This window comes from Idiotropiscis lumnitzeri, chromosome 1 (assembly GCF_059441095.1).
Source record: "Idiotropiscis lumnitzeri isolate Australia: NSW breed Sydney's pygmy pipehorse chromosome 1, RoL_Ilum_1.0, whole genome shotgun sequence".
Classification (NCBI taxonomy): domain Eukaryota; kingdom Metazoa; phylum Chordata; class Actinopteri; order Syngnathiformes; family Syngnathidae; genus Idiotropiscis; species Idiotropiscis lumnitzeri.
Window position 1 is genome coordinate 34724495 of NC_142391.1, and position 20952 is coordinate 34745446.

The 20952-nt window shown below is 43.4% G+C and overlaps 1 protein-coding gene across 1 annotated transcript in view; it reads left to right on the forward strand.

Moving 5' to 3' along the window:
* fam222aa (family with sequence similarity 222 member Aa) overlaps positions 1 to 20657 on the forward strand; it is a 55166-nt gene extending 34509 nt beyond the window's left edge. Inside the window, exon 3 of the mRNA XM_088297379.1 lies at positions 13315 to 20657. Within this exon, the coding sequence (XP_088153505.1) occupies positions 13315 to 14783 (1469 nt within the window). The 3' untranslated portion in view covers positions 14784 to 20657. The remainder of the gene's footprint in view (positions 1 to 13314) is intronic.
* Positions 20658 to 20952: the final 295 nt, after the last annotated feature.

Here is a 20952-nt window from a genome sequence, read left to right on the forward strand (position 1 = left end):
CCAATTGATTTTGCGCATTCTCGAGGAGTATATTCCAATGATTAATTCATTTGATCAAACTTGAGTTGCATTCTGATGGTTGATTTTACGGCTCTAAACAGGGTCTACAAGGCAGGTGCAATCGGCACAGATGTGCTTAGCCATGACAAGGAGGTCTGGGAAAAATGAGAAGCCACAGGAGAACAGATGTGTCACGCTAGCTTGTAGCTTCTGAATACTCGAAGGGCTGACGGAGTTAGTCACAAGCAGGAGTCATGCCAGTTATGTTTTTATTGTTTGAATTATGTTCTTTTGTCTTGTTTCATTGTATGTTTTTCTCATGACTTGCCCTTAGGTTTTGTTTGGACCTGTACTCATCAGCCCGGTCCCTTGTGTAAACCAATCAGCTCCTTCCAACCACTCGTGTCTTGTCCAGATGTTCCTCTGTGTCTCATCAGTTTGCTCGTATATTTAGCTGTCTGGTTTCTTTCTGTTAGTATCGGGTCATTGCTCCTTTTGTTGTTCTTGTCATGTTTTACCAGGTTCCTGTTTGTGAGATCATTCCCTGTTTTGGTTTACTGCTTTGGGTCTTGTTTTTTGGACTTCTAATAATATATTATTATAACCTGCAACCCGTGGCATACGCTATGACAAAATTCCTTGCATCTGGGTTATTTGACTTCACTGACACTTGTCCTAGCCTCTTTTAGGGCAATGTTTGGGCGTGCTGCCCCAAGTTTTCAACACAATGTTGCGCGCTGTCAAATCAAACAAAACAATGCTTCACCGAAGTGTTAGGAGCAATATCTTTTTTAATGTAACTCTGTAAGATGTCTGTCTCCCTCTGACACTTCCAATTCCATGACAGTAAAAACTTAATTTTGATCTTTGAGTGCTCTCCCAAACTTACCATGGTGAATACCCTCAGCACCACTTAAGCGCAAACTCTCCTTTAAATATGGTGGCATCTACCACTTTTACACCTGTTGCCAACACGCCAGCTCACGCAATCTGTTAGATTGAGTAAACACCAAATTCAGCGCCCGCTATTTTGGATATTCGTATATCAGCCTAACTGAGTAGTCATTGTCGAGATTTTACCCAGGCCCAATAGGCCTAGTTTACATCTGGTCGGAGATGAACAGTGTGATACATGTTCACACCTGTCAAACAATTGTAGCATGTAGACTCGGATTGATCCCAAAGCACCTCTACTCTGCTTTCCATTATTGTATATGCAGATTAATCGACATTTAAAATATGGGTGCTTACAAGTAGGATGCATGCTTTCCGCTGCAAGTATCTTTTTAATTAAAGGCACACAGGAACAGTTCTGTTTTGTTGTTCAAGCTGCACATCTTTATTTCCACTTCAGTAAATAACTCCATGCATTTAACCTCCCAGCCTTGATTGAAACGCACAGATGGTAAATATTGATCGATATGTTGTTGCAAGAGGTCTCGCTGTAAAGAGAGCCATTATGTGGTAAGGGAAGCGCAGACGTGACTGTTTGTGTGATCAAGATAGGAGTTCAGTTTTCTTTTTCCACTTCGGATTGTCTGGCATTACAAGCATGAATGGAAACTCATACGCAATGCGACAATCGAAATTTATATTCATTAGCTTGTGTTTACTATAACTTCTCTAGGTGTGAATGTGGGTGTAAATGGTGGTTCGTCTATGTGTGCCCTGCGATTGGCTGGCGACCAATGACTCTCGTGAGGATAAGATGTACAAATGATGTGTGGGTGGGGTGTTTAGGCATGCTGTGAAGATCATAGTTTTGGGCATTGTAGAATTAGATCCATATGCAATAATGTGATTAAATCTTTGTGTTATTGGATGTACATTATGCTGACCTGAGTGAGATCTATTAAAATAGCGCTATTAAGGTCTTTTGTACAATAATTAACTAATTTATCTTTATTATTAGAAACAACTCAGTCTGACGTCAATATAATCACAATTAACATTTATAATGATATAATATAAATATATAAAATATTTGTATAACATAATATTACACCTAAAACCAATTATACTGCACACCATAGTTGTAAAAAAATGTAAATATAACATTATACATGTCTACATCATGTACCGAATAAAAATATAGTGTTTAGATGTGGCCTTCATTTAGACTGGCTCAATAAGATTGCATTTGTACAATTGTACTTGTCGTCTGCATCAATTGCTGAGCGTGTGCTCTTCTCATGACCACTTTTAACCTAAATCCAAAATCGAAGTGTCTATTAAAGGTCAAAAACCTGCTCCTCTCCACCTCTCTGCTTCTCCAGGCATGTGTACTGCCGTGGAGTGCCTTGTTGTCTGTGCAGCGTTAAATATTAATTGGGAATCAGCGAACGACTTGTCTCTTAAATGATAGAACAGAAGGGCCTGGGCTTGCCTCAGGCAGCCTGCAGGCGCCTTTCTTCTTCCATTTACCTGCAGGCCTGTGCAGCAGCACTTTCTGGGCTTTGACAGGCCTGCCCAGCCGCCTCCAGCCTCCCCCCTTTTATTTTCTCCCCCCCACCATACTCTCTGCCTCTTTGCCTTTTTTCCACTCAGATCTTCTTCCTTTCTTATTTTTGTATGTGCTTACAATCGGTATCTCTCAGTTCTTTCATTCCAGTTGCGTGTGTGCGTGCGTTTGTGTTGTGGATGCTACTGCTCTTGGCAGTACATGGAGCCCTTTCAGGGAGCAGTGTCAGATGCTAGGATCTTTTCCTAAAAAAAGGACAGACATAATGGAAGCTAACATCAAAAACTTGCCATCTTTCAATCTCTGTGCTGTGCTCCTAATGTTTTATATCCCCTCATTTTTTCTTGATAAGCGGTCTTTCTGTTTGTCTTCGCGTAACTTTGTTCTTCGCCATCCACCCTGTCATCTGCAGAGGTGACAAATTAACCTTCAGAGGCTAGCTTCATCTTTGTCTGACCCTTTTGGATGAAAGGCTCCAAAGAATTATTGTTTAAAATCGTATCACTCTGACCTGTTGCAGACTCTTAATCGGTTCAGCTCAGCCCGTCACTGGGTTTAGAGAGGTGAAATCGAGAAGTGGCAGAGCTCAATGCTAAATGGGAAAGCAAAGAGGAGGAGCTGAGGCGCAGCAGATAGAAATGTCAGGAAATAAGAGGGCGGGCTTGACTCCGATGCCTCAGCAATGAGTTCACAGGCTCATGAGCACAGGCCTAATCGCACATGACAATATCGGCTGGTGCGCCAGTCGTAACGCATAACCACCCTGCTGCTGGTGCTGACTCGGGGTATTTGCTGATAAAGCCTCTTCTTTTTCGATCATGCAGTGTGCACAATGAGGGTGGCCCAGGCAGGCCGCAGGGCAAATCACATCTAAAGCTAGACCTAATTATTAAACAGAGCACTTTTTTAGTGGATAACATTTTTGCTCATCCATTAACTTTTCTGTTTTGCATTCAGGCCCGGGAACTAGATGGATGTCTCTCAACTTGTGCTTATTCAATCATACATCTTTTTCATTGTCATTAAGGGTAGGATTAGGGTATCGTCTCTTTACACGTCACAATTAATTAGACAGCTAGACACATCTTTAGTTATACAGCACAATCTAATGAGTTTTAATTCAATAACTGGAGGTGTTGCAGGTAACTGGAGCCGATCCCAGCGGACTTTGCACTCAGCACACATTGAAAAGTAACACTTCACATTCACATTTCTACACATGGACAGTTTGATATTCACATATATTTGAACCACTAAAGCCTTAAACATTCTCTTTGTCAGTTACCTTCCACAGGGCAATATTACGCTCAGTGATTACCGTATTTTCCCGTCTATAAGGCGCTCTTGTATATCAGCCGCAGAAACTTAAAAAAAAAAACAGATATAATCATATTTTTTTAATCTCTGCAGTTTTCTATGTTGAAAAACATTTGTTGTTTACTGCATGTACAAAACGATTTTATACTGTGAATACACATAAAGGTACAAATGAGATTGTTAAAACAGTATCTTTTAACACGGCAACAACTTTGCTAATTAAAACAGAACAGACCCAAGAGAGAAAAAAAAAAATCAAGACTCATTTTGCATATCTTCTGAACTATAGAGCCCCCCTACTGGTGAAAGAAAAATCCACTGAAAAGCTGCACCGTTGTATTAGCCGCATGATTCAAAATCTTGGAAAAAGGTAGCGGCGTATAGTCCGGAAAATACGATTATATGTTTGGGGACTTGTCATATGATGACTGTGAGCTGCATGCGTATCTATTTGATCAGATGTGGTGGAAATGTGCGTGACAGCAGCCAATCAGAGTCCAGCTTTTGGAGACGTAAACAAAAAGTAATAGAATTAAGAAGTGAATACGACTGAATGCGCAGCTGATCGGCATACATGACTCGTCGTTATCTTCAGAAGATGAAGCTATTTCGACTAGAGAAGTTCCTCTTGCGTGATTATGCGAGCGCAGGCTGGCGCACGTGTCATTAGCAGTTTAGCCGCGACTAACCAGCCGTGCAGCCGTTAGACCAAAGCAGAAGTCATCTTTTCATGATGCACATTTTCAAGAGCTTAACTTCAAAATTCCATTTATCCTTTAACCTATTCGTTATTCCTGAGGGGTTCACTTTTTGTAGTTCACTGTATTATTTTATATCGGTTTCCATTTGTAGTACTTTCAGGTAAAATGTTCTAGTAATTTTTGTAATAATATAAAATTGTAATTTTACTCTATAAATTTACTTACGATCTTAATAAAATCTTAAAGTACTCTCTAGTCAGTTTTCATAAGAGATTTTTAAAATTTGACAATTTTTTATTTTGCACTTCACATCATGACAATACCTTTGCATTGTCCTCCCAAAATTCATATTTTTTTAATCTCCCATACTTGAACACAGCAGAATATTTCAACCCCATGCTTGGCCGAGCTCAGTGTGTATTTTGAGGTCAACACATCATGTGTTCTAGTCCTTTGTTTATTCGGTACACGGGTGTTCCACAAAAAGCCCGACATGGGTGCTGCATTCCACAGTGGCCCAAACAACTCGTGTTTTGAGTGGACACTTGGCTTGATCATTACTAATTACCCCTTGCAGCTTGAACCCAAGGGCTTCCTTTGTTTAACCCTCTTACACACCTACTGTGAGCTCATGAATTAGAACAAAGATCACAAGATGCCAAAATGTCCTCCTCTATCATTCCACAAGCTATCTTGCTCATTGTCATTTTAGTGGTGATTTTCTGTTATTCTTTTTTTTTAATTCCCAAGAGCGAGGCAACAGATCGGCTGCACCGGTGTCAATGGGGCAGGAATGCAGGACGAGTGCTTTCCCACGCTGTTAGCTTTCTTCTGCCGGAGACACAAGGCCCTGGGCCGGCTAGGCTCTGCTAATGCAGCCAGAGTGTGGACAAATGGAAAGTGACACTTGTGTGTGTAGAATGGTATTTGCGGTGACGCTTTGACTACAGATAATAAAGTGTTCACCCTGGGGTGATTTCGCCCGGCAAGCACCCCAGATGAAACTCACTTACTCAGAGAGCGAGATGGAAAAGACAGAGGAGAGGGGAGGGAGCCTGGAGAGTCAGGGGGGGGGAGGCACTGAAGCAGAGAAGAGATAGATAGAGGGATGAAAACAGAAAGAGAATTGAGACGATCAACAGACATGAAGGAACAATTTCCACTGTTTGTAATTGCAAAGCTTTAGGGGTCAGAGAGAGCAACTGCAATGTGATGTCAGCTGAGATTTGTCCCGCTTTGGAGCCACCCGTGTTTCTCCTCTAATCCACTAGACTTTTATTTTAGCTTGAGAGAATGTGTACTGTATTTCTCTTTGGAAGGTTATCGGTAATTCCCAAACAAAGGGATGTGTACGTGAGCCAGAGGAGTCATTTCCCGGTAATTTTCCTGACTTCCCATAAAAGGCAGGTCAGTGCACGAGGTTACCACATCAACCCAACTAATTAATTTTCATGGCTGGCCTCTGAGATAAATTTTAGAGTGAAAATGTAAACATGGCAGCGTCCTGTTGGTATCGCTTGTCCTCAAAGGCAACCTGTGTCAGTTAATGAGCTGCTTTGATGCCTTGTCCTTGATAAATAGGGAAGACTGTCAACAAGACACTAGAGTGTGTGTGGGGAATTCTTTTCAGGTTGAGGTCAGGGCTGAGTCAATTGCTCCCACACCAAACTCAGCCAATCATCAACATGGCGCGAGAAGAGAAATAGGCCTTCTCCAAACCTTCCCCACAAAGTTGAAGCATATACTTGTCCAAAATTATTTGGGTTATTTTAGCTTTAGGGGGCGCTAAGAAGAGCATGAGCTCACTCGCAAGTGTACCTCCAATGGGTGCAGTATTCATAAGGACCATTTCTCTTCAGGCCAACTGAATGACCTCATGTTGGAGTCTGTTTAAAGGAGAGCCATAATAATTGGGCTTCCAGTTTGTTTTGTTTTTCCTCTTCTCTCTGCCTGTGCAGGAAATAGATTACATCTGAGATGAGAGTGGCTTCAATGAAATGAAAGATTAGATGTGGATGTTTGGTCCAAGATTGAACCGGAGGAAATAAAAGTCTTTTAATGATGAAATCCATTTTTGACAATGTGCCATGTGTGTGTGCTTGTGGGGGAGTGTGCAAGTCATGTCAACTTTGTCACGATCCGCTTTGCCCTTTGTAACATGTTGGCATGGTTGGAAAGAACGCATGTGGTTACAGTGAGACCCCCTTTCTGAGAAATAAACTCCCATTTCATCCACATTGAAAAACATTCTCATAACATGCTTTATATTCCTTTTATTAAGTGCGTGCCTGAAACATTCCATCGATAATTCAGCTTCCTCAATAATAAATATTCCCAACAGAGCACAGGCAGAGTGGAGTTAGGTGCAGACAATGCATTTGTTTGAAGATTATGATGACACAAGCAGCTGCGAATTCAGACGGCTCTATCCACAGAGAAATCATTGCAGTTTGATTTTTATCTTTGCAATTATAGATAACAGAGGCCTGACAAATAATTGCCTTGATTTTTTTTCGTCCTGCATTGCCCAGTAAATCAACCTTGAGATGAACAGAGGGAGAGATGATTGCACCCAAAAATGGCTTTCCTGATGTGTAGCTTGCAATTGGGTTTCCTCACATGCACTTGAATTGATTAGTACTTTGACTGAAGGCATATTCAACTTATCATCACCCCACCCACACACACACACACACGAGAAGCACCCCCCCCCCCCTCCAAGAAAGGCGCTCCTGCACGGCCTCATACATGTGCTTCCTCTACTCTCTCACTCATCAGGAGGCTCCTGTGGGGCGCTGGAGCTTTGATTGACTGGCGGCCGAGTCCACGGGACGCCTCTATTATTATCATCTCCTTCGCAGCAGAGGGGTTGGGGGGGGCTGCGTCCAGGGGGTCTGGCCCCACAGCCTTTCCTTTGTATACGCAATAGTCAATTAGAGGCAGTGCACTGCCGGAGACGAGTGGGATGTGGGGTTAATTGCAAAGGACCAAACAGCTGGCTCTATCTAGGCCTATTGTGTTTGCGGCAGTTGTCACGGCAATTGAGGCCTCGCTGTAATCGCTGACTAATCAGGCCTGTGCCAGATGACACCTCCATTAGCACAAGGCAGGTATTGTTCGGGATGCCATGCTACTAAGCCAAAGCAGCAAATGTGGTGGGGCCAAAGCGCCGTACGGTCCATGATCCTATCGGACAAATGGCTGATCCAATAACTTCAGGTGAAGCGTTACTACAGGGGAATACACTTCCGGCGCAATGAGCTTTTTTTTCTACAAGTTGCAGAAGTCTGGAATGTGCTTTAGCCAACACTCAGCTCGGTGTCGTTTTGTGGTGAAATGCAATGCATGAATTTGAAATCAGCGATTGATTCTCAGTGGGTTGGAACACATTTTGGGTTGGTTGCTAGTAAAAAAAAAAAAAAGTCTGAAGCGTTACTATCCATGCTGATTGGTGAAATCAAAACAACATGGTGCAATGTCATTGTGGGCTATGAGCATAAAAGTTACACCACACATCCAGCTTTCTTTAGCAGCCAGGCCAACCTAAAAAAGAAGCGGGCTTGAAAAATGGGAACCGAAATTTAGCTGCCAAAATAACCACAGGTCACTTGATAGACTAGCGAAGTTCACTTTTTCTGTCAGAGGAGGAGGAGCCCCTCATCCTCTCCACTGGAAGAAACCGTGATGAAGTCATCCCCACGAACAAACACATTCAAGCAACGCATGTTTCTGTCAGCGAGATGTCGGTGCTGACGGACCGCCCACTGCTGGGGTTGGTTCGTGATGATTTGAGTGATGGGGGGGGAAAACGCTTTGGTCGGCGCTTTGTCCATCAGTGTTTCAAAGTCCCCCCTCTGCCGTTAATAATGCCGTTAACATCAGTTTGCCTCAAAAAGTACAAAAAAAAATATATAAATTATGAGTATGTCCGCTTCAAAATCGTCATCCATCCATCCATTTCTAAACTGTTTATATTTTTCTGGGTTGCATCGAGCTGAAGGCGAACTGGCTTTGGGCCATTGAAAGACAACACCAGACAATCACACGTAGAACCTGACAACCGCTTACGCTTACATTCACACTGTCACCGAGTGGTGACTGAACCCACACTGCCTGCGTGGAAGTCTCGAGAGTACGCCGACACATGATCAGTGACTGATTCAAACTATCCAAACATTCCAATATACTCACGCGACATACAGTGATGGCTGTGAAAACACGGATTTATATCTCGGATGATACCGTAATTCAAGACGCAATTAGCCCCCCCCAAAAAAATCAACAAAATCCTCGATGAATCAATTATTATTGGAGGTAGCCATCATTTCTACCAGTAGTGTGCTGTTAGCCATTCCCTCTTCTTAATTGCAAGTCAACCAAACAGTCTTCTCCCTTCATCTAAGCAAGCAATCCCCCCCCCCCCCCGCTGACCTAACTACATGGTCCGCTGGGATCAAAGTGTGTGGAGATATCGGCTTTGCAGAAGTGAGGAAGGAAATGCTGAGAGCTTTTTGATGTAGTGCTATTTTTTTCACTAATAAGAAGAAACTTTTCTGTAATTGTAGAAGACTCCAAACTTCAATCATTTGGCGTGAGGGCAATTTAGGTAGTTCTTACAAAAAAAAATTCTTTGCTTGTTCATTTAAACCTCTTAATTATAATTCAAAGCATTCTTATGGTCCTCTGCATTTGAAACACTTACACATCTCCCACACCTGCCTCCCGCTCTCTCACACACTCATCTGCTTTTGCCTTGGTGCGATCAACAAAGTTAGACCCCTCACTCTAAAGAAGTGCTCAGAATTTAATGGATTTTTTTTTATACAGTCTAATCTAACCGGTTCCCTCTTTATTGCTGTTTTGTACCTATTGGACCTCGTCTGTAGCAGTTCTCCCCCATGCCCACACACACCGAGAAAATTAGTTCATCAGAATTCAAAATGTACTGCTGGCTAATTAAAGGAGTGTTAATTGAGTATTAAGAATCGAGCACCCCCTTCTCCAAACACACACACACACACACCCCCACACGCACACACGCACACAAGCAATCACAGAGACAGCTCCGGGTACACCAAGGACGTTGCGCTTGGGGAGCTTCATGCCAATCAAAAATGTAGAGAAACGAGAGTGGCCATCCTCCCAGTGGAATGGGTTTTCCAGATCATATCACCACCCCACGCTGCCGTGTTATCCCACGCCTGCTCTCGGTGCCTGTCTGACCGCTGCAGAGTAGGACGCTGCACAGATCGCCTCCCTCACTGCGTGCATCGTGCTAATGAGGGGTGGCATTTAGAGATGTGCTGCCCTGACACATGGGCATTGTGTGCCAGGCCCTGGATTATTAAGGACGAAGGTCAGCCCATTAATTGCTTTCCTGCCATCTCGGCTCCCCAGCACGTGATTGCTCCTAATAAATGCGTGGCTGCTCGCACTTTTAGCTCATCTGCTATGCAGTCCAATCATATTCTTTGTTTGTTCACATTTCTTTTAAAGTTTCTCTTTCCTGGCTCAGGTTTGCCCGGTTCATTTACTGTCAGCTACTTCATGTGATTGTGAATGCACATCGTCTCCGGAAGGGAAAAAAGCATATTCTTGCATCCTCAGGGGAAATAATTAATCCTTACAAGGCTGTCGCATGTCGAAATGAAGCAAGTGTGAAGCATTTAGCCCAGGAGGCATCGCAGGCTGTCGCCGGCACAGGCACCTGTTGTTGTCCCTGCCCTACATTTCAAGAGAGAGCGCAGAGCAGAGGATAACAACATGCTTCACTGATGTCAAACGAGACACACAAGTGCAGATGCAGGTTTGTGTGTGTGTTGTTTGCGTGCCTTGTTTTTCAGCTTTCACGCGTGCTATTTGCATGCACAGGCGCGCCGAGGCGTGCGCACAGGTGCAGGAAAGCCCCTACCTTGCGAGGAGGTGAGGGTGCACACTAAGGAGATGCAAGCTGCCTTGGAGGGTGTTTTATCAGCAAGCACCATCTGTACTGTATGCTGTTTTGCTCTTAGCGCAGATCTACCGCCAACTAAACCCATAAGTCACATGGCAGAACAGACTTCCTGCTTCTGAAGGGAAAAAAAGATGTGCCGACATTAACCTGTGTGTATAGGCCAGCAAAATTATGGCCCAGGCTAATTGTAATGAAGTTTGCTATAAAATCTCTGCCATGCAACTTTGTGGGGGGGGGGACGCTCAAATCAGATGTATCCAGATGCTCATTTGCCAACCGCCACCCCGCCCACCCTCAACCCCCTTCTTCCTTTATGCCTGTGATTTCTAATAACCGGAAGCCTTTGTGGAGCCGAGATGGGTTTTGTAGGCCTGAAAGGCCTCTAATCCCTGTGGCCCATGAAGTGTGAAGCCCTTTGATGCCAGGTTGGCGTGCCAAAGTCTCTGCCTATTGACAAACAAGGGACAGGCTGGGAAAAGACGGAGGGAGAAGGCTTTATATTCGCCTTTTTTGAAGAAACTCAAGCGCGGCCATGGAAAATATGGACTCAGTCTGTGAGAAGGAAAAAGAATAAGCCACTCTTTAATGAATTTCTGGCTGTTTTTTTTATCGTTTTTTTCCTCTTCATGTGGCAGTAATTAGGTGGAATGATGGGCATAATGCATCTGGGGGCTTGTCAGGGCGGCAGGACACAAGGCCCTTGATATGCCTGAAAGCCAAGAATCTTTCCTCATTTGGACCATGTGGTGATCAAAGATGTTTTTTTTCCTCATGTAAAGCAGTTGAGAAAAAAATGCTGCCTTTTCCATTTACATGTGGACCAGCGATGGGCTTTGAAATGAGCGTGTTTTTCCTCTTCAGAGCAAAGCAAACAAGTCTTGTCAGTTTTCCGCTGTGAGTGAGAGCATCAAAGCGTCTGGCAGCGACGTCGCCAGGGAAGCCGAGCGATGCCTCATCAAGGTTGGCGAGGTCGAAGCTGGGCTGGCCTGGCACACTGAACTCCGCCCCTTCGGATGGCACTATTTTTTTTTCTTCCTCAGACTCTCTATTAGATTTGTAATCAACAAACAGATTTTGCTGCGAAAGCAAGAAATGAGCAATGGCAATGGAATAGGTCATGCACTAAATTCAGCTCAGAATATTCAGTTATTCCCCTGTGTCGTTAAATTCCAAATTTATTTCTTTTATGATATGGATCTTGTAGATTTAATCATTTTCACAGTTGGAGACACATTGGGTTGTTGAAATTAACTCCCCGTGCTATCTGTAATGGAAGCCCAGAAATGAGGATTGAGGCTATTTGGCTGTGGAGTCTTTTTTAAATGATTTTGCAATTGGAAAGGAAATGGAGTGAGTCGTATAGTCACAGTCTGCAACCTGCGCATACTCTTTAGGTTGCTGACAGCACAGTCACGGCACCTCATGTGTGTGTGCGTGTGTGTTTGGTCGCCTTTTGCATAAAAAAAATATATTTATGAAGGGATCGCAAGTCATTTGTGGCAGCTGATGTATCGCTTGTAAATTGAGTTCTCCTCCAAACCCCCCCCCCTACACACACTTTCTGTTGCACTGAGCTAAGTAGCCATGAAATTGCCTGAATAATGTTGTTTAAATCCAATCTCAATGTGGCCCCTCACCTCCATGACCAGCCCCCAAACAATGACACATGAGTTTTTTTTTTTCCCTCTCAAAATTGCCATTTTCCTGTTTGCCACCTTGAGCTTTGCCTCATTGAACGATGGCCATTGCTATTCACAGTCGCCGTCTTTGCTGCTGAATTGAATTTCTGGGCTTGGAGAGTTTCATATTGCAAATACCACAGAGCGCTTACTGTAGATGCTTTTGTATACTTTTTTTTCGGTGGCTGTACATATCGCAGTTTTCTCATCTTTATATTTTTAGTTTTTTGTATTTAATTGTAACAATTTCTGTTTTATTGCAGCAAAAGAATTTTTCTTCAAGCTTTGACGCACTTCTATGCTCTTAATTTGCAGTGGTGTATGACACAAGTATTTTGTTAACCCTATTTATACATCCATTATCCAAACCGCAAGGGCTGAGGGTGTGCTGGAGCCCATCCCACCTGTCTTCGGGCACTAGGCGGGGTACACCCTGAACTGGTTGCCAGTCAATCGCAGGGCACACACCGACAAACAAACACACACACCCACACTCACAATCATAGCTCGGGACAATTTAGAGTGTTACATTAACTAAGCAGTCGTGTACCGTGCCGCCATAATCACATTTAGTAGTCTAAAGTATTGGCGAACGCTCATGGTGTTACAGAACCACTATAAACAACAACCACAATCATATAATACACACAGTACCAGTATTTTTGATTGATTCATCTAATCTATTAAATCTTATTAGATTTTGAATGTGTGCCTTAAAGTTGAGTCCAGCAGGTGTTATGAACCTGAATAAAAACACCATACATGATAGAACTGGGCCTGTTTATATACTGGACTGCACCACTTACAATTCTCAAATGTGCCATTCCAATTAAACCAGCTTTGATCTACTCCCTCCTTGCTTAGTATCCAAGGCTAACCTAATTCATTGCTAAAGAGAGTTTGAATTAATTTCACAATGCACGGATTTAACACCGCCTAAGGTTCCAGGCTTTTGACAGAATGAGTTTTTAAAAAGATCCACTCGACTAGGGAGTTAAAATAAGAGGGAAGAAAGAAATCTCTAATGGAGGAGCGCTGCGATGGAACATGAAAAATATTACTGATTAGAATATGCAAATTATGTTTTTTTTGGGGGGGTTGGAAGGCATCTCTGGCTGCCCCCCCTAGATAGTTACAGTAATTAAAAAGTGAAAATGGTCAACATTGAATCTCATGCATTTTTCCTCTCTTTCTGACCCCCAGGTGACCTGGTGGTGCCTACACATTCCCCTCGCTACCCCACCGCAGCAGAACTTGATGCCTATGCTCAGAAGACAGCCAACAGCCCTCTGTCCATCAAGATCTTCCCGACCAACATCAGGGTTCCCCAGCACAAGCACCTTAACCGGACTGTAAATGGTTACGACACCACTGGCCAGCGCTACAGCCCCTATCCACACTTCCACACCGGGGGCTACCATGGTCTACTTGCCATTGTCAAGACCTCTTCCTCCCCCTCATCATCATCCACTTCCACCTTTGTCTCGTCAAAAGGTGTTCTCAAGAACTCCGAAGGCAGACGGACTAAGCTCTCTCCAGCCCACATTGCCGTTGCACCATACCCACCTAGTAGTAGCACTTTAGTCACTGGCCCCAGCCAGATGGGATATCAAACAGGGCACACAAAGCCTCCAGAGGGTCCTGGCTTGTCAGTGCCCCCCAACGTCACTGTAGCTGGCTCGGTGATTCCTGTAACAGGGGGGCGTGGCCTGGCTCTCCCCGCACAGTCCAACCTCCCATCCATCCAGAGCATCATTTACCAGATCAACCAGCATTGCCAAGCCCAGGCTCTGCAGCAGGTGTGTCAAGGGGCGCCACCCTCCAATTCCAGTCCCTCCAAGCAGGGCTCCACTGTCATGGGGGTCTCCTCTAGCTCTTCAGGTGCAGGTTACGTGCTGGGAATTGGCCCACAGGCCAACATGGTGTACACGGGTCCAGGGCTGCCGCCGCAAAACACTGAGGTGGTCAAGAGCGGGGTTTACGCGGACGGTGTGGACTACATCCTCTGGCAGAAGCAGCAGCAGCAGCAGCAGCAACAGCAGCAGCAACAACAGGCAGTGCTACGAATGTACAGCGGGGGGAGCGGAGGGGGAGGGGCCATCAGCAAGTCCCCCGAAAGCTGCATTCCTGTCGGCGGGATCATGGCGGGGCAAGTCTCCTCGTCCTCATCCAGACCTTACCACCTGACGGCGAGCGCTAGCGGCGGAGGCGGGCTGGAGAAAGTCACCTCCTCCCCCTTGAACTGCATGGGCATGCACGGAAATTTCTCAGTGGGTCAGTACTTTGCCCCCCCTTGGAACAGTGTCCTGGTGACACCTGATAGTGACTGCTACAACCCTCAGGAGCTTCTGGTCTCCTCCACAGGCGGGTCGGCCACGGGTCACAGAGAAGTGGGCTACCCGCACCATCCCTATCACCACCACCACCACCACCATCATCATCATCACCCCGGCATCGACAGCGGAGGCCGGCTGTGTTGCAGCCTGCCCAGCAAGAGTTTGTGCAACACATCAGTGTTGAGCAGCAGCTTGCAGTCTCTGGAATACCTGATCAACGACATCCACCCGCCATGCATAAAGGAGCAGATGCTCGGCAAAGGCTACGAGACTGTGTCTGTGCCACGTCTGTTGGACCACCAGCACGCACACATCCGCCTCCCCGTTTACAGATAGAGGCACCACCGAATCACGAGAATCAAGATGTGAATTTGTAAAGAAAATCTAAAGTCAAAGGACAGATCCAGTTTTGTGGGAGTGGAGATTTGCTTTAACGGGTGTGCGAGCTTAGTGAGAAGAGCTGTTGTCGTGTTGTGTGACCCAATCTTTGGTGGTTTCAAGCCAGGCTATGAGAATTCCAAATAAGAAACGGCAGTAGTAATTACAAGTGGGGGAGAAAAGGGATTTTAAGATTCTCCTGATGATCCATTGTGCAGTTTGCCAATAGGAATTTTGCTTTGATTGATTTGTCTTTCTGTTTCCGTTTATGTTGCTGATGTTTTACTTGCCTGAACTTTTAACTTTTCTCTCTCATTTGTTTTTCTTTTTGTTTTCATAGCTTGACATGAAGTGCATACGCCACTTGTACCCCCTCTTCAAATACTAAGACTGAAGCTACTGTGTAGGTTGTCACTGAAATATATGGTCTTCGGAGGACCAAAGTTTAGGGCTGCTCTCCACATCCAACACCACATGCAGATGGATGAACACAGACTCAGTGAAAACATAGCCAGGACTCTAGTGTTCTGCAACAGAATCATCAAGTCTGATTAGGAAAGGATAGTACATTATTAATGATTATTGCTGTTATAATTGATACATAAATTGCACTGCTTGAATCTTGTTAACTTTGAAGTTTGGAATTGGGTAGTTTGGATATGATATATTTAAGAAACTTGAAAAACTTGAACCTATTTTATGTTGTTTTATATATTTGTAGGTATATTATATGCATTGGCTGCTATGGGGGGGAAGTGTCTCTGATGCTTTGTTCTTTCCACTTGGTTCTTATGATTTAAATATTCCTTTTCAAGCAAATGTGCAGTTTCTTATGTCCTGTTTTGAGGCATCGTCACTGCTTTGGTTCTGTAAGAACCTGCTTTGTGAGAGCGCATTTCCCTAACCAACACTGGAATCTATACAGGGTGGTTGAAAAGTAACTAGGCATTAAAAAAAATGGTAATATAATTAACTCATTCAATCAATAAGACATAAATATATGTTTTCAAAAATGTAGTCCCTGCCTCCCAAAGACGTATTTATACGTCTTAGCCTTTTTTTTTTTTTTTTGCGTCATAACTCTGTGTTTTTATAGCATTAGAACACAGTATTCTGTTGGCCTCGCAAAATCAGTCAAAATCCAGAAAAACGCGGGAATTGAGGCGTTTCCTCTCGTGAAAAATTCTGGCATTAAATGAGTTAATATTCCAATTACACTTTTTTTCAAATGGGAGATATCCTGTATTTCACAGCAAAATAAAAATAAACCATATTTCAACATGCAGTAAGTACAGGTGGCGTCAAAAACAAACAAACAAAAAAAACAGACAGCCAAGTAACTGGCCATCTGGAAAATAAATGAAGTCAGTAGGGAAATAACACAATACGAAATCCCCTTTAGTGTTGTCTTTTTCTTTTTTTTAAAATGTTTTCAAAACATCTTCAGCGGTTCTAAAACTCCTAAAATCTATTTTATAAAGCCTAGTTACGTTTCAACCACCCTGTGCAATTACGAAGGAGTATTAGGCCCACACAGAAAAGAAAATGATGATACTATGAGAATCAAGTTGTAATGTTGAGATAATAACATACGGGCATAATATTGCCATCATTATTTGTTTTTAATTGTCAACCAAGTTAACAAATATTTATATTACCTGAATAATGTGGTGGGTTTGAGACTGCAACATGAAAGGTTTCATATTAATTCATCAACAATGACTTGATTAATATAAATGTATTTAATTTTAATATTTTTTTCATAATGTTTCTTTTGTTGAGAAAATGTAAATATTTATCTTCTTATATAACTTTGTCCTCATGATTTTCCTTTTCCTTTCTGTATCTTCCTAATACTCCTTCATAACAATAAATCTTGAAACACTTATTTAAAAGGAACATAAGACACAGAAAAAGAAATGTTACAGTGAACAATGTGAATTGCGAGGTTATGGACATAATGATACATGTGCTTAACACGAGTATGGGGTGTGCGTGTGCGCGCGTTTTAGCTCTTCAAAAGCCTCAGAACTTTTATTTTCCCATGTTTCATATGAAGATTTCCATCACGGTACCCATAAAATCATATCTGAGTAATGTACAGGAATTCTTTTGCAGATCTCGCTTCCTATTTAACGGAGGACTTAGCGTCTCCAATATGTGTAACTGTCACATCTGCCTTCTTTGTCAGGTGTCGTCATAGCGATAGAGGAAGCTGGGATAGCAGTGAGTTCTATTTTGGGAGGTACGATTTAGTCCTCTTGCAAATAAAAAAAAAAAAAATGAAAACAATCGTTTGCTCTCCTCTGGCATCAGATGAAATGAGACAAGGGTCGCTTTTTCTTGTTCATTTTGGCCTCTGGTTGGGATGTATTTAGCCCGGGCCAGTCTTAACTAGATGATTCAGAGCGGTGAAATATTTATTATGACTGTGAGATTCCCTTGAATGTACTGCACTTAAATTACTGCGATGTGTTTTTGCCTTGTGGGATTCAAGTGAAAGAGAAAAATTGGATCAGTGCAGCAGACCTGTGGTCTTGATTAGCATTTCTTTTGTCAGTGGAATTTCATTGCTAAATTCAATTTATTAAATAAAGCGAGAGCCGGAGCGTTGTTGTGGGGAAATACTGGCATCAGTCTAGATTTATGAAGTGCAATTATTATGACTGTATGAACATTTTTTTCTCTGAGCTTACACCAAAAAAATGTAAACTACAGTTGTCAATACATTCCCAATGTACCACATCCCTAATCCCTATCTCTTTTTTTTGTTTTGTTTTGAGGTGTAAAATAAATTTCTTTAAGAATATATCCAGAGGCCACGTCTTGGCTTTGACGTCTGTCATTATTCTCTAAACCTAGATGTCCTTTAGATGTCAGCGGGAAGTTGGACCCTGTGGGACCTCAAGCCGACGCTTGATGAGTGATGTTGAACCTTTGCTGTCAATGAGAAGATAAAAAAAACTTTAAATTTGGCTCCTGAAATCCTCAAGGGATCTAAACACTGTATTTAATAACAATACACAAAAAAAAGTGTTAAATCCTGCCAATATGATGGATCCCCCTCACCTCCAAATAAAAACAGAAATGTGTCCTTATTCGAACTTTGTCAGCTGACCTAAATCATGACTATGAGCTTTTAAATGTCAGTTATTGGTGTTTATAGACCTTCCACTGTCATTGAGGTGCTGGTGGCCTAAAGAACACCATGCTCCTTGGCTTATATTTTGCACAGTAAGCCTCCTTAACATTCCAATAAAAAAACAAAAAAAAAGATGTTGTTTCAACAGCTTAATGCCCCAGCCGCGGTCTGATTCTGCCATATTTTCTGTCTTGTAGAAATATTTTGACAGATTTACAGATACATCCCGTCCCTAAATCCCCTCCGTTTGGCTTCTGCATCCAAGCATTAAACCCTGTCACATGACGTTGAAGTCAAGAGCCAACACTTGAGGCAGTGGAGATTCTGGTGTCGGGTCTTTCCCACCAGTGGAGGTCTGGGGCAGCCGTCCTCTCAGCTAATGGGAGTATTGGATGACAGTACCAGTGCAGAGTATTCAGTTGACACAGAGGGTTGAAATCAAACCCTTTTCAAATAGGAATGGATTTCATGTAAGGTACAGAGAGGATTACAGTAATTAGAGAGGAAAGACATTGTCAATTTACAGGCATTTAGATTGAGAAAGTTTTTGGGGGGTTTTTTCGCTTCACTTTGCGGCTATTTGTTCCAGAATCCATTAACGAGCTCCTGTTGTCGAGCTGCATCTTGGCCACGCTGTAACCCAGCTTCCCAATTTGGACGATGCACGCTTTAGGCCATATTAGGATAATAGAATTAAATTTCAAATTGATTTGTGCTTGAGCTGATCCATGTATGGCTCACTCAGCTGCAGAGGCAGAGTGGCATATGGCATGTCATTATCCCCCCCCCCGCCCGTCCAAGGCCAACAGGGTTCAGCAGTACTTAAAACAAACTGAAGGTTATGACTGCCCGCCATTGAAGGGGAGGACAGCGGGGTCGGGTGGGAGAGATGGTAGTAGAGGGGGGTGGCGGCTAAAGCCCAGTCTCCGCCGTGTCTCAAAGGGCCTCAGCGGTGCACCGTGGCGCCCGGGCTCATCGGCCCGCTTTGAAAGACGGCTGTGTTTGATCGGGGTGGGGGGATTTGTTTTCTGTTGGATTATACATGGTTGCTCCCCGCTTGGCTGAGGGGGCCCTGTGCAATGTGACAGATCTCAAAGCGGAGCAAGATACAGGGAGGGATTTTGGGGTCAGAAAAGCCTCGAAGCATCAGTAATCAGGATAATTGCCATGTTCCTGCATGGTGCCGCTATCAGATGCCCCTCTTTGGCTCAGCTCAGCGGCCTCATATTCAAATTCAAGCTCCGTTCAAATTATCCTGAAAGACATATTGTGCCTCCATGTATCACATTCTAGTAAATCAATTAAGTTTTAAATGCTGGAAGCCAATTATGCTACCTAGGAAAGGACAGATGTGAGCACCATGTGAATGAGGACATTTAGATCTGTAAAACGTATCGACAGCTAACCTGTTTTCAAGGGCACCGAGATGCTCACCAGGATGGCCTGAGGGCAGCGTGGAGAGAAATTGACTTACGCTCCTTGTAAAGCTCCTTTGTAAATCCCATGAAGACCTTTAGTCTGTGCAAAGGTTCTGCTGCATTTTATGCACCTGAGAGGGAAGCGGGTCGGTTAAAAACAAGGGGCCATAAGGGACGCGGCGTTGAAGAAAACAATGGCAGCTGCTCACTCTGTAGAGTCTTGGCGCTGCTTCTCCAGCCTACACATGGTAAAGTGTGTGTGGGGGTGTGTGTGTGTGTGTGTGTGTCATCGGAGGGGGTTAGAACTTGGCCTTCCAGGGCGCCTTCCTAACATCCCCCTCTCAATGTCTATTCCTGGCAGAAGCAGATAATGTCATAGGGCAGCTCTTTAGCTCCCACCAAGCAAAAAAATACTTTCATCAATAATTAACATGCTTGTATGGCAAAATAGGTGCACCCGCCGCAATATGATTTTTTTTTTTCCAAGTGCTGTCCAATCATAGACGAGCACATAAATCACAAACTGGCCCCAAAAGCCCATCCAGCAGGAGCTTAGGACGTTCCATATCTTGAGCATCATAACTATATAGGTTCAGCTGAAGAAGCTTATTGCCGCCAAATATTCTTATGTGTATGTCTGTATCCAATTCAAATATAAAAGTCTGGGGATTTTGCTTTTTCCTCCTGTTTCTTTTATTGTTTGTGTGCAATGTTCCTTTGGGCAAACAGGGCTCTTTTCTTTCCTGGATGATCTCGAATGCACCAACAATGTCCAAGTCTGAGGGTGCGGCAACCTTGAGAAAATAATATATATGGAAATGGGAAATATATAAAGCAGCTCTCTTATTGTTCTCCCTGCAGTGATGTATTTATGTTTGTGTCTCCTCAGGATGAAAAAAAATGTAAAAGAATATGCCACTTTTTTGGAAGTGATATATCTCGGACAGAATAAGATGTGTTAATATGAAACAAATCTGTTAAAAAAAAAATGTGCCTATACAACAAGCATCCCAATGATTGCATACCTTCTTTCCTTCCGCAGTTGTGCAATTTCCTCCTAATCTCCCCACAAGCGTCATCTTGGATTTGCTCTAACTGCCACGCACCCCCCCCCGCCCACCTCCCTCCATCCCAGAGACCTGCTCAGCCCCCTGCTTTTTGTCAATCTCAGGACTGAAATGTAGAAGTTGTAGAAGTTTGCTATTCATTGGAACTCTCCTCCTCTCTTATGTATAATTTCTTGACATAAGTGAATAAAGCAAATGACTTCTATGTGGGCACCTTCTGTCGCTCTGCTTAGTCTTAGTTAGGACGCACATCTCCACCATATGTTGACCTCCACAATCCTACTCCTCACATGACCTTTTTCACCTTTGTTGTTGGTGATGGTATCCTGAACGGTTTAACAACACATGAAGGACACAGTTTTTATTTAGCCCATCTTAAATGACTACAAGAAGACAGAAGGCAGACTCATACTCTTTGTTTGAGCTTGTATGAGGATTTGGTGACAGTGAGTGTTCTCATCACCGAGCTAAATCTCTTTGCATGCAACTGGTCAAAGTAG